Source organism: Thunnus maccoyii, chromosome 19 (assembly GCF_910596095.1).
Source record: "Thunnus maccoyii chromosome 19, fThuMac1.1, whole genome shotgun sequence".
Lineage (NCBI taxonomy): Eukaryota > Metazoa > Chordata > Actinopteri > Scombriformes > Scombridae > Thunnus > Thunnus maccoyii.
In genome coordinates this window covers 748,071-762,506 of record NC_056551.1, presented here as the reverse complement: position 1 = coordinate 762,506, position 14,436 = coordinate 748,071, and the positions used below count along the sequence as shown (strand labels likewise).

At 38.6% G+C, this 14,436-nt stretch overlaps 1 protein-coding gene across 5 annotated transcripts in view; it reads left to right on the top strand.

The window, feature by feature from the left end:
* The first annotated feature begins 262 nt into the window (after positions 1 to 262).
* LOC121885362 (3'-5' RNA helicase YTHDC2) overlaps positions 263 to 14,436 on the top strand; it is a 50,211-nt gene continuing 36,037 nt past the window's right edge. For 3 of the 5 annotated variants that reach the window (XM_042394741.1, XM_042394738.1, XM_042394742.1), the window contains exons 1-14: positions 263 to 378; positions 1,151 to 1,214; positions 3,486 to 3,651; positions 3,820 to 3,910; positions 4,398 to 4,594; positions 5,160 to 5,362; positions 5,661 to 5,827; positions 7,158 to 7,260; positions 7,468 to 7,624; positions 9,536 to 9,643; positions 9,776 to 9,924; positions 11,425 to 11,560; positions 12,617 to 12,743; positions 13,950 to 14,015. In XM_042394741.1, the coding sequence (XP_042250675.1) occupies positions 3,492 to 3,651; positions 3,820 to 3,910; positions 4,398 to 4,594; positions 5,160 to 5,362; positions 5,661 to 5,827; positions 7,158 to 7,260; positions 7,468 to 7,624; positions 9,536 to 9,643; positions 9,776 to 9,924; positions 11,425 to 11,560; positions 12,617 to 12,743; positions 13,950 to 14,015 (1,664 nt within the window). In that variant the 5' untranslated portion in view covers positions 263 to 378; positions 1,151 to 1,214; positions 3,486 to 3,491. Of the gene's footprint in view, positions 384 to 1,150; positions 1,215 to 3,485; positions 3,652 to 3,819; positions 3,911 to 4,397; positions 4,595 to 5,159; positions 5,363 to 5,660; positions 5,828 to 7,157; positions 7,261 to 7,467; positions 7,625 to 9,535; positions 9,644 to 9,775; positions 9,925 to 11,424; positions 11,561 to 12,616; positions 12,744 to 13,949; positions 14,016 to 14,436 lie in introns of all 5 variants that reach the window. The other 2 variants (XM_042394739.1, XM_042394740.1) reach the window with 2 other exon arrangements.

Genomic DNA, 14,436 nt, shown 5'->3' with positions numbered 1-14,436 from the left:
GATATAAAGTTTAGCATGATGCTAAAGTACAGACTTTAAAGACTGGTTTGATATTCAGTATTGTGTAACATTGATGTACAAGAAAGTAATCCAAAACAGACATTTCCAACAAAATACGAATGAGCTTTAAACAAACCTCTATTAAACAGTTATTGATAGTAAAACATCAGAAATAATGTATGTCATTATTTTCTGAGTAAAATTATGTTTACAGGGTCATATTAGCGTTGCAGTCTTTTATTCTGAAGGAGTTGGACAGGAAGTACTTTCGCTGTTGGCGGCGCCGGTACCGGTGGTACACAGGCACAACAAGGCGAATATTTCAATGGAGCACGACCCACAGCACGGACTGGTGCCGTCAGCTCTTCATTAACCAAGGCACAGTAACTACATGAAATCTTATATCTACGTTAAATTCTTTGTGAAGGTTGGACATATAGCTAGCTGCAGTTGTCTGATTATGACTTTCTCAGCCACTCAGCTAACTTAGCTAGCGTGAAGTTAACGTTAGTTGTCTGTTTCGATACCGGTGAAATGAAACACACGAGCCACTTGTGGAGAGACATCTTAAAAGTCAACAAGCTAACGTTCCATCACAACAGTGCTTCGGCTTGTCTCTAATTTACACTACATAGGAACATGTAATTACACTAACTTTATATCATAATAGGCTAAGTATTAGTTAGCGTTGTCTCACACTTAGCGCCAGCTATTAACGTTATAATAATTACAAAAGACTAACTGTGGCTATGTGTCAGAAATGTTTCGATTTGAATATTATTGCTTTTTTATTTTAGGAGAACAAAATCAGTTCAAGCTGTGACAGATTGCTGTTAAATTTAACCTATTGTCACTCACTCAGACATGAGAACAGTGAACCATCAAATTGAAATGAGAATTGTGTCGTATTACAGTGACTGTAATACGGAATTATCACTCAGCCTTTGTCTTATCTCACCATTTACAAGTTTATAAACCTTTTTTAAACTTCTGGGATTTTACCTGGTCAAAATTTAAGTTAAGTACAAGTTTCAAGTCCACCAGCAACTGAAAAATACAAAACACCAACAGCCAACTACCAAAAACATTTTACTGAAAGTAAATAACTTGAATATACATGACCTTCTCTTCCTCTGTCTGTTTCACACAGCAGCCGTGTTCGTTATTCTCTGACCTTCATCAGCTTGAGTCAAGCAATAACACTCTACAGTCTGGTAAGAGTTACAGAATACACCGAGAAAATTCTTGCTTGGTTGGTTAAGTGGAAATGTAGTAGTAATGGAAGACATAGCATAATATTTTGATATAAAAAAGTTACAGTTGTGTCACACTGCTGGATCTAAACTGTCTCCTCACTCACTGCACTGTAGCATGGGGGGCCAAAATTAATGAATTATTGTTAAACATATTTCACATGTCTAATTAAACATATTTCACATCTGCAGAATTTCCCCAGTATTCCCAGAGCATCCCCCTGTAGCTTTTTAGCCACTTGCTAGTTGAAATTAGTAAGAGATTAGAGGTGAAAATTAAAGGAATAAACTGACCTTTATCTGTAAAACAAGCCAAACTTCTCAATAGGGTGGGTAATATGACAATATACAGGCAGACAATATAACTTTTTCATCTGTCAGAGATATTACCATACTATTTATACTGTGATAGTTCTCCCTTTAATATATCTGGGTCTAATGGGCCATTGTGGACAACATTATAAATCAATGAGCAGGATTGAATTATGGAAAAACTGAATTTTTGTATTTTTGCATCGATGTGATGAAGTGTCTTGTCAGGCTTTCAATTTGCTGAAATCATCAAAAACAGAAAATGTGCTGTATCATGATACATATGAATAACACAATATAAAATTACAGACACAATATTACAGGATTTTATCCATTTCACCACTCTGACCTCAGAAATACAGCAGCATTTAATTTTGTCTTAAACCTGCAGTGTGGAACTTTTACATATAAATGAACATCCGTTACATTCATGCCCGTGACGATAGGATGTACCTTCCGACCTCAGTCCTAGTGTCGGGTTTGACATTCCTGCGATGGATGGATGAATGCATACTGCATGTTCTATGGGCAGAACGTGCACACTAGAGACTTACGCTGGCCGAGTAGCTAACTTCTGGTTAACCCCCTGCAAACTTGAATGGGGATAAAATAATTAAATGGTGTGGCTCTCCTAGACTTTCCAAATGTTAGCGAACCGTATGGATCCAATTCTGATAATGAAACAAGGCACTTTGCAGGGGTTGTTTGACGCTCAAAACAATTTATCCACCACTTTACAGCCGCAACAGTAAGAAACGGAGTAGGCCACAGTGGAGCCTATGACATTTGTATATTTTGACAGTGTTTTTGTAATTACTCTCACTGCCAGAAGGGGGAGACAAAAGTCCCACACTCCAGCTTTAACACCAGCAGCCATACATGAAATTCAAATGAAATGGAATTGTATGAAGTTTGGAAAAGTTATGACTTCAATCCGGAAAAATTTTATGAACGAATAAGAGGACCTGACAAAGCATTCAATGCAAACCAGGGACATGTACTTAAAAAGTGTTGAGGTTTTATACCCAGCCCGAGCATTATATTATGAACTATTATTGTTATTTTGTCCACCAAAAGTACATGATGAAATACCAGAACACCTTGCTATTGATACATCAACACCTGTACTAATGCATTATATTTTACAGCTGCTGTTGTTTCAATCCCAAATTTCCCAACATATCTTTAACTGTCAGCTTTAACAGTATGGACCTTTCGATCGACGCACAATTTAAGCATGTGTTTTATTTAGGCTAGTTTTCCCACTGCTGTCATTAGTTGAGTTCTGGTTGCATTCCGGAGACATGAAAGTGCACAAAATGTACAGCAGTTTGTATGATTAATGTGTCCAGTATACAGTATAAGCTGAAGGAAAAAGAACAGCTGTATATGTGTTTAGTCCCATTGACTGTATATAAATATGAACCATGCATCTCCACTTCCTACTGCTATAAAAAAGTGAAGTCAAAACATCTCCTTTCTGGGAGCTGCCATCTTGCTTGTATGACGTCATTTGGAGCCAGAGTATGCACAGTAGAGTTGGATGGTGGGGTGGGATGACGAACTGCAGGACACACCCCCTCAGTTGTCCTGCTGCCTGACGGGGATTTAAGAGTGGCTGTCACAGCTGTCAATCATGATGTCAGACCCCTTTTTTATATCGTCAAGTAACTAATTAAAAACAGACTTAAAAGAAAAATGAGCACTTGGACAAACATCAACGTGATAAGAGCCATCTAAAATGACAGAAATCATCTTTGGGAAAAATGTATTTGACTTGTGCTTTGATTTTTCGGTTTGGCTCATGTCCCGTCGAGCTGTCATAACATCCATCTTTATATACAGTCAGTGGTTTCGCCCACACTTGCTGAGCACAAGAATTCCTGCTGTCCTTGTGGTAAGATAAATGTTGTTTTGCAGTGCATCATGTCGAACGCCAGTACAGCCTCACAAAAGCCAGCCAGGAGCCAGAGCACAACTCCCCGGGCCTCCATTTCCAACGGCCTCAAAGAAATTCACATAGATGAAGAAGTCAAGATAGCAGTGAACCTCTCTCTGGAGAAGTTTCGCTACAGTGACCAGAAAGGTATCATGCAGTTTTATTGTTTTATAGCAAAATAAAGCAGTAAAACATTTGGTTTGGTCAGCCTTTGTACAACATTAGTTTTTGTTAAATCATATGACGGAGGTATACCACTGGTCAAGTTGTGTAAAATGTGCTAATACTTACCCTTTCCTTCCACTGACTGAACAGAGATGGAATTTCCCTCCTCCTTGTCCAGTACTGAGAGGGCCTTCATTCATCGTATGGCACAGTCTCTGGGTTACATTTCTAAGAGCAAGGGGTAAGGACCTGTGTTCATCAAGCTTCTGAGTATCACTTTGAGGAGTTGTGCTTAAAGAATAATGAGTAATTTACAAAGTTATATACAGTCACACTCAGTAAAATGTAGAAATTAAGGCTGACAAATTGAAGCAATGACGCTGGATTTGTGGTTTGTCCTCACTAAGGCCCTGTGGGACTTTTTTGTAAAATGTTATTGTGTTCCTAGCTTTCAGTAATGTATTTGATCATAATTGATCAAGATGATGAACAAAATTGCAAAAATAAGACCCAAGTTTTAATAAAACTTATTTAACTAAGTTTATCATGTAAGATTTATTATGTTGTTTTCACAATGTTCACACTCTATACCCTCGTTAAAGAAGATAAGATGAAAAATAATGTCAAAGTAAGACCACTGAACAGTTTTTGGTGCTTGATGAATACAAGCCCATATCAGTTTTAACAAGTATGTTAATGGAAAAGAAATTTCTCTCCTTGTCTTTCAGGAAAGGACTGAATCGCTTCCTCACCATCAGGAAGAAGAATGGTTCAGACAAACCTCGGCCAACCATGCCCCTCGCACTCTCCCACAATTCCTTGTATTTCATCCGCAGCCTGCTTCAGAGGTTTCCCATCACCAGTAAGGAACGCACGGACCTGCAGCCCAGCAACAGCAGTGGCATGTCTGTGGCTGCGGAGCCTGGTGAGTTTGAGTCTGAACTACAACAGTGAGTAAACTGGAATGGTTCTAGCAGTGAGTTACACTGATGCTCACAGTGAACTGTATGATGTGATAATTAATATCTCTGTTTATACTGCCCACCTGTTGTAAAAAAAAAAAATATTCATGACTCTTTGCTCTCTGGATCATATGCGTGAAATGTTAATAGATTTATGAAGGTTATACCTTTGCGTATGGATTAGCATGTTAGGGTTTCCAGAGACATGAAGCTACTGACCTGCAATTGAACAAAGTCACAATTTTGGTCTGATCCACTCTTTGTCTAATTTCTGTGTGACTTAGGCCACGTTCAGGCATTAGCTTTGCATGAACAAAAAAAAATCTCTCTCATTTATTTGAATGCAGCTCATTCAGCAACGCAGCGGGGGTGTATTAATACCTTGTCATTCATTCAAGTTGAATCTTATTAGAGATGTGTTGACCTTTCATAAAACCCGACTAATAGAAATAATATCCTCTAAACATGATTTGAATCTCTTAGCAAGTCATTCGGTGTGGTGTAAACAGTCTTCTCGTCTTCCCTCAGACAACAGCTGTGACAAGAACAGGGCAAGTGGGCGCTTGAACAATGGCATTCCCATGGTGCCTCGGAGGAGGAGTCCATCGGATCTGGACAGTTTCAGATGCTCCTTGCCTGTGCATGAACGCCAAGAGGAAATCGTCCAGCTTATCAGAGAGAACAGGGTGGTGCTGGTGGTGGGAGAGACCGGCTCTGGAAAAACCACACAGGTGGGCAAATCAATAACAAGATGTTGTGAAGTTCTAGTATTTGTGATCAAATGTGTGTATGGTACTGTTTTAGTCACGAGGGCTCGTGTCTGGGTCATCAGAGTTCCAAAGCTAAGTCAAAAAAGCAGAAAGTTACCATATATTCAGATTATTCAGGTTTGACTTGCACAGGTGTTCTGTAGTAGTTCAAAGCAAGCATGTTTTTTTTTTTGGGGGGGGGGGGGGGGGCAATGATACAGACAAGAAACATGCAGAGAGAGAAATTTTGTGGGATAATCCAATATCACTATGTATTCAGATTCCACAGTTCCTGCTGGATGACTGCAGCAGGAATGGAGAGCCCTGCAGGATTTTCTGCACTCAGCCCAGACGCCTGGCTGCCATCGCTGTGGCTGAGAGAGTGGCAGCTGAGAGAGGAGAGAGTGTGGGCCAGACTGTCGGTTATCACATCAGACTAGAGAGCAGGTACATGAGCAGAGTCTGTTTATTAATCTACACTAAAAGTAACTAGTTCCATTCAAAGATGAGTGAGCTACATTAGCTACCCATCAGCAAGTCAAGCCCACTTGATTTATATACCAGTTAAATAAAAAAAGACTACTTCCAAAGGGCTTTAACCAGTGTTTTGAATGTGGAAATTGGTTCACATTGAATTTCACCTTCTAAATCTTTATGTATGATTTGGAAACTGAATGCATTTCACCTAACTGAATTGAAGAGAATTCTGATTAGCAAAATTGACCTTCAAATTGTATAAGCATGCTACTCTACTTTAAAGGGGACATATTTCCAAATTTCCAGGTCCATATGTTTATGCTGGGGCTCTACTGGAATATCTTTGCATGATTTACAGCTAAAATAAACTATTTACTCAACAAGCACTTTATTAGGAACACCTGTGCAATCTAATGCAATCCAATACAACAACTCACCATAAATTCTACTTCTACAAAGTTGATACATTTTCAGTTTTTGTTGATGTTGTCAGAAAGGTGATAATTCTACTTGTTTGTTTTTTATTGAGGTTGTAGTGGGTTGTGGTGGTGTGCTGGAGTGTTCCTAATATTTTGTCCACCCCATTAACATACATTAGTGTGTTATGAAATGTTGGCCTCCTCTTTCACACACACCAACATCATGTGGGTCACTCTCAATGTATGAGGAGAAATGGCAAGTAGAGGTTAGAGATCTGGTTTAGTTGGAGCAGGAAGAAGCAGGCAGTATGCACTACTACTACCATAGTGTCATAGAAAGTAGAATCAGGATATGAAGAACTGAATATAGGTATCATTTACAAATAATAGTCATCTCCTAGACCCTACAACTCAATTTCTTTTCTCTTGGGATTTATATGTTTTTATGATTTTTAAAAAGGGAATTTTTAGAAATACAGTGTATCTTTATCCTTTCTGTTGTTGTTGCACTGCTCTGGGCTAGGAGGAACAGCATTTTGTTTTTTGTGTGTGCAAATACACAAGAAAATGACAATAAATTAAATCTTGAGTCTTGAATCTTGAGAAGTCTGTTGACTGTATGGGGTTTCTGCGTATTACTGCTTAGCAAAATCCTTGCCGTGCCTATTATGTATTATTACATTTAATATCATGATAAAACTGAGACAAACAGGAGGGGATGGGTTACCCAGGTATAAGTAGTCTTGTCGAGTAATTATGCTAATTTTGCAAACTCAGCATTTACATCAAACTTTCAAATGTAATATTTGTGAGCTTGTGGACAGCACTTATATTTTTTAATATGGAAATGATTCTTGTAACTGTTGACTTTGAAACCTCAGGGTCTCTCCTAAGACACTGCTGACCTTCTGCACCAGTGGAGTTTTCCTCAGGACATTAATGGCTGGAGATGCCAGCCTCACAACTGTCACACATGTAATTGTGGTGAGCATCAAGTCTACAAACACACATGGCATACAGTCTCAAAAAACTATCTCTGAAATCCTTCTTTATGAAATACTAGTATTTGAAGCTGGGGTTGTTCTTAAAAAGGCGTTTCAGTTCAAACCTCCATTAGCTCCCAGTTTGATTTTTGTTTTGAACTCTTTGAGCAAACACATCATGTTAAAGTGACTTGTTGTGTTTTAACAGGACGAGGTACATGAGCGTGATGGTCTGACTGACTTCCTGCTCACTAAGATGCGGGATGTGCTGCAGAAGATCCCCACACTGAAACTGATCCTGTCCAGTGCTGCTCTGGATATAGACCTGTTCCTCCAATACTTTGGCTCCTGTCCTGTTATCCACCGTAAGTCCTATAAACTATGTGTATCGAATAAATGCTCTTAGCAGCTGTCGTTGGTTTCATTTACATTAGCGTTGTTTGCTTGTTTGTCAGCTAGTTGCGTTCTCTAGGACAGTTGGCCAGGATGCAGAAAACACATCTAGTCTTTACAGCAGTATCTTTTTATTGAGATGAAGGGTTTGCAGAAAATCGCTCTGATAGGAAGCTGATACAGCTGAACTGTTTTGATCTACTGATATGCCATTGTCTTTGCAAAACACACCACCCAGCTAGCACCTAACTGGGGCCATCCATCTCACCCATCATCATGCCTGCCTTCAAGTATTACATCTGGTCTCCTGACCGCCATGGACACTACTGTAGGCGAGTTGAGCTGTGCTCAGGCTGCTAAACAAATTTTCACCGTAGACTTTGTATCTAATCACGCCACGTGAAAAATTTGCTTTGCATTCTGTCTGACCCAAGTGAGTAGTTCCAGGCCTGAAAAGTGAAGCCAATGTGGAAGTGCCTTAAAGGGGCCGCATTATGCTTTTCCAACGTTTTTTTTTCTATTTTTAGCCCAAGCTGACGTCATTTCGTGTCAGATTTCTTATATGGACATCTGCTACGTGCACAGTGTGCAAGCTCACTGCTCCGCTCCAGGAGTAGTTACGCCAAGCCACGACGCCATTACACAGTACAGCAAAGTAAAATAAGTAGTTTACCTGTTGGAGGTGTGCTGGTTGTCTGCAACTCTTCATAAAACATCTCACTGTGGCTGTTTCTGCTTGTACTATTCCTCCCTGCATTATTTCTAACTGATCTGCTGAACAAATAGCTCCATATGTTGTTGTTTCGACCGGTTTTTAGCGCCGCTAATGAAGCTCTGCTAAGTCAGTGAGGAACACGTTTAAAAGCTATTAATTTGAAACAGTAAAACAGGAAATGTTTGGTTTGTAATGAAAGTAAAGTTACATAACTCTGATATGTAAAGCTGGCCAATCAGAACAGAGCGGGCTCATCGGGAGGGGGGCCTTAAGAAGTCCGATTGTATAGAAGTCTATGAGAAAACAACCCCACTTGTCACTTGATTTAATACTTCAGTAAACAGTTTCCTAATGAGTTTATGGTCTCAATCGCTAGTTTCAAGTCTTCCTCAGTACATCATGATCATTTTATAAATTGTGCTCCCATTTAACTTAAATTTGAAGATAAAAGCAGGGTGTATGTTTTAGGACATAGTAACGTTGTGATTGACAAATCGCTGCCATGTCGACAATGTTAGTTAGGTAATGTAACCATGGCGTAACCCCAGATTCACAGAGTATAGGTGTAGGTTTAGCCGTCGCTATTTCCGTGTATTTTAAGTTCATGAAAGTTAATTGTAACATTTTGGTCGTCTAAAAAAAGTCTTGTTCAGCAATTGGTTGTATTAAAAGACCCTCTAAGGAGTCGGATGTTCAGTTTTTCCAGTAAGTACATTTTGTTTTAAGCCCATTTTTCTCCAGCAAAAATTAACATCGGCATTAACAGTGATAATGTATTTGATCCTGATTATGTGTCCAGTCCGACCGTGAATTATACATATAATGACGTTAGCACGATGCAGCTTATTTGGTGTCTATGTATACACCTTTGTCATGTTGGCCATTTGCAATATGAATAAAAGCCAGCTGCTTTTTGACCACATCTGTTAATCTTGTGTTTGTCTATTTTCCTATCCAATAGTCCATAGATAAAAAATAGATTTAAAAATCCAAAATCTTAATTGTACATTTATCTGACAGACGATAAATATAAGTTTAGAAAACTTGAAATATTTAAATTTCCAAAATTCTGTTATCGATTTTTTTAATGGAAAATTGCTAAGCATTATAAGGACCTAAATCCAAGAATAAGACTGTTTCTTGTTTGATAAATTAATATTTTTTTTAGTTAAAGGAAGACAGTTTGAAGTGAAGGAACTCTTTCTAGAGGACATTTTGAGGCTGACGGGCTTTAACAATAAGGACGTGAAGAAATACAAGGAAGAGACACAGAGAAGTATGAAACTTTTTTATTCTGACTGAATGAAATAATTAGAAATATTAATGAAATATTTCATCACAGTCTTCCATCTTACCTGTTGGCCTTGTCTTAATCTCCTCTCTGTGTATTACATGCATTGGTTCTCAGAGGAGAAAAAGCAGCAAGTTTTGACAGAGTGGTGTAAGGCAGTGGAGAACAGCTTTGTGGAGGAGAAGCAGAGGGCACCTGTGTCTGCCCCTGGCTTTCTCCAGGACAGCAGCTGCCTGGACAGAGGTGACAGCACCTTCAACAAGCCGGTAAACCAACAAACACACACAACTCCTAATGCACTGCTCAAGTGGGTCTCATCAACTCCAGTGCTTGTGCATCATGAAAGTTCACAGAGATCTCCAGCATTCATGATTGTGAACTAATCATGTCATCACAGATATACCTGATTTATATTATTTTTGATTTTGTGTTGAGGAACTGCTTCACAGCTGTTCTAAAGAGTCATTTAACAATCCCTGACCCTCCAGGGGTTTAACATCTCAGCTTGCTGTAGTGATGGACAGATGTTCATCAGGGCGTGTCAGCACACTGTGACATCACTGTTGGGGTTGGTTACAGGTGCAACAGATACACTTTTGACCATAGCTATCAGTGATGGTCTTATTATCAACATTATAATTTGTATCATTGCATCTACATTCATTGGGCACTTAATTAACCCCTTTTGTTAAATTACATGCAAAAAATGTTGGAGTCATATTTGATTCAGCACTGAAGTTGACTAACAACAAAGTTCCGTTCAGCTCCGTATTGTCTCCAAACTCAGATCAATTCCCTGTACCTCTGACATGGAGAAAGTCATCCATGCCTTCATATCCTCCCACCTTGATTACTGTAACTCTTATGCGTATGTTGGTATCACTCAGTCTTCCTTATCCCGTCTCCAGTTAGCACAGAATGCTGCTGAGAGTTTTAACAAGGTCAAAAAAAAAGAGAGACCATATTACTACCATTGTCACTTCCCTACGCTGGCTTCCTGTTAGCTATAGAATTGAATTCAAAATCCAGATGTTTGTCTACAAAGGGTTAAATGGTCTCACCCCTTCTTATATCACAGAACTCCTATCCCCATATCACATGGTCAGAGAACTGAGATCTTCTGACCAAAGACTCCTGTCTGTCCACAGATCCAGGACAAAGTGTTATTGGGACGGGGCTTTCTCTACAGCCACCCTCGGATATGTCCGCTACAGATTCATGCTGTGATCATTGCTATTTTGTAGTTATCAGACATCATTAGCACAAAAGTTAATGTAAGGATACTGAACTATCAAAGTTGTAGCACATTCTAATCATTGCCGGTTGCTTTGCTCAGCTACTGTAACTCTGTGGCTCTTGAGGAGCAAAGCCAAAAGTCCAATTATGTTGAGATTAACTTCCTGATTCCTATTAAACTCCAACACATATTTGTTAATGGAAACCAAAGCAGGACGGGCTAATACTTACATTATAATGCCAGCCTCTGGGACTAAGAGATTTCTTTAAAAATACAGCAATACTGAGTGTTGATGTGGTGGGAAGCTCTAGAAAAAGGTATTAAGTGGACCTCGACTGATTTTTTTTTTTTTTGGTCAAAATACAGCAGTGTGTTTGAGTTTCTCGGAACTGAAATGAACAGTGTGGTTTTTTTATTGAGCCATCAAATGTCTCTATACTGTAATTGTTTCATCCAGACAAGTTATGCTGAGTGGAGATGTGTTGATGCTTACAGCCAGTTTGAGTCACTTTGTAATTTTGTGTTGCAGAATATGAATGGTACAGAACAGCTGGAACCGTGGCTGCTGAAGGAGATGGACGCATGCATTTCCAACATTTTCCTCAATGAAGACCAGGATACCTTCATTCAGCTCTTCAACCTCATCCTCTATGAAAATGTTAACGGTATGACTATCAAAGCTGATCTCTGCTCTTACTTACAATTCCAGTGAGTCATGTGTATTTCAAGTTACTGCTGGTGGAGTTTAGTGACGTGATAGTAGACACTGTGAGATCATATAAACCATCATTGATTTTTCAATGCCATTTACACGATGGCAGTTAACCTTTAATGTCACCAGGTTCATAAGGCTATTGTGGGATATGTTTCCTCATGGCTATTTGATATTTATCTTTTTTCATCATCATCACTGTGATGATGTACCTTTATTTGTCAGATGTATCAGTTACTCGATTATCCAGAAACAGACAGTTGTTCAACTGAATATCCAGAAATAGGACTATATGATGACATACTGTATTGATATTGTGATGTAAGATTATATATATCATGACAGGATTTTATCCATATTGCCCATGTGAAACATTATGCTATAGCACCACTCTTTTTCAGTTTTCTTTGCTTTTACTTATACACTTGTTACATGTTGGAACCACTGTATTTCTTGGCTAGGCACAGTCACTTCCTTTAGTCTCCACTAGTTGCCAGGCAACCACATGGTGATGACAAGACTCCAGGAAGTCTTGTCATCACCATGAGTGGTTAAGAAATAGTTCCAGCATGCACCTCCCTGTAAAACCTCAACAAATTGGTTTTGTATGGATTAATAAAACAAGATGCTAGTGAGCTTTAGAGGTGTTAGTGTAATTTTGAACTTTGGACAGAGCAAGGCTCTTTGTTTTTCCCTGCATCCAGTCTTTATGCTAGGCTAGGCTAATTGTCTCCTGGGTCTGGCTTATTTCACAGGCCTGATAAGGTATAACTTTTGGCAAGAAAGCCAATTTCCCAAAATAGTGAACTGTTCCTTTTACAATTAATATAATAATAATAATAACAACAACAACAACAACAACAACAACAATAATAATAATAATAATAATAATAAAAGATATAAATATTTTAGTGGTGGCCCTGTGCAATCCTCAACATAACAAGTGGGTGTAGAAAATAAAATGATCCATTATCCAGTCGTTTTCTCAAACATGTATGCTTTTATTTAGTGGACTACACACACAGTGAGACAGGAGCCACACCTCTGATGGTGACAGCAGGTCGAGGGTTCCTCGCACAGATGGAGCAGCTGCTCAACATGGGGGCCAACATCAACATAAAGGCGTCCAATGGATGGTAGGATATGTTGTAATACAAAGCTGATATGTACGATAGATGTATGTATAGTTATGATAAGTTGCTATGGTCAATGAAGGAATATTACAGTCTCAATCACTGTCATTTGTTCATCAGTTTTGCTTAAATTGTCCATAGAAATGTAATTTTACAGGCTTTGTGAAATTTCAACATAAGGTTTTGTCAGTGTGAGTTTGCATTTTAATCCTTCCAGGCGTCTTCACAATATGACCAGTTTTGTAGCTGTTGTATACAGAAGCCCTGAAGGCAAGTGAGAAAATCAAATTCTAGTGATCTATTTTCTAAGTCTGATCTAAATTGTTTTCTCTCCTGTGTTTATGCCTTAAGAGCAGGTAACAAAAAAGGTTTTGCCAGGATAATCTTTTTAAGTTCCTTAATTTTTTTTTTCATCCATGAAACAAGTGGAAAAAAGAAAGTTTTGCAAGGTGAAAAAAAGTTTTGCCAGGATTATTTTTCTAAGTTACTTTTTTCATCTGTGAAAACAGGTGGGGGGAAAAAAAGTTTTGGCAGGTAAAAAAAAAATGTAATCGGTCAGGATCATTTTTGTTTTTGTCTCATTTCGGCCACAAGAGGCTGAAGTGCACCACTACCCCATTTTCTAAACACAAGGTACATATATTGTGTGTTAGCAAGTTATGTAATATTACTGTCACGTCTTTCTTTTGGCTAGAGACGTATTTTAATCAGCACTAATCTGCTGTTACCGTTAGCTATACTGACGTTAGCTGTTAGCCTGCTAGCTAGCAAGTGAAAAACATATATGACTAACCAACAGCTACAACCTAGGTTAAGTTGACTGTGTAGCTAATGTTAGTTTACTTCAATGTTAGTCATGGTAATGGGAGACACTTCACCCCTTGTGAGTGGGAAAGGTTTTCACCTGGCAAAACTTTTTTTTCCCATCTGTTTCACAGATGAAAAAAAATGAAGGAACTGAAAAAGATTATCTTGGCAAAACCTTTTTTTCACCTTTTTTTTTCGCCTTTCTTAAGTCAAACACAGGAGAGAAAACAATTAAGCTCAGATGTAGAAAATGGATCATCAGACTTTTTTTTTCTCACTTGCCTTCCAGGGCCCCCAGAGTTGTAGCTTACACTCTACATCTTTTTTTAAGATTTTCCTTTCAGCTGTAGAACATGTTTAAATCTGAATGCTTTGAGCAACAGTGTTTTCATTTCATTACAGGACTGCCTTAGACTTTGCCCAACATTTCCAGCAGATAGACGCTGTGGATCTTCTCAAAGCCTCCATGTGAGTGTAATTTTAACATCAATGCACAAAACATGACCATGTAATGTGAACTGAAACAACACATCTCTAAAACTTGTCATATTTAACTAAAAACTATGAGTTTAAGTTAGTGCTTTGAATGGCAGCTCTGGCCATACACAATAAAGAATGTAGTATAGAAAAGCATGCACGAAATGCAAAAACAAGTTGCACCCTGGTGATTTGTGATACTTATATATTGTGTAGAGCTTTATTTAAACACAGAAAACAGAATTTTAATAGAACTGTGCCAGTCACCCTGGTCTCAATCAGGAAGTGGACCTCAGAGGAAAGACACAGCTTTAAACAGGCCATACACAATAGTAATCCAAGTACTTGTAACTCTGAATAACAAAATAAAAGAAGTCACTCAGTTGAAATTGACCTTTTTCAGATAGAGAAT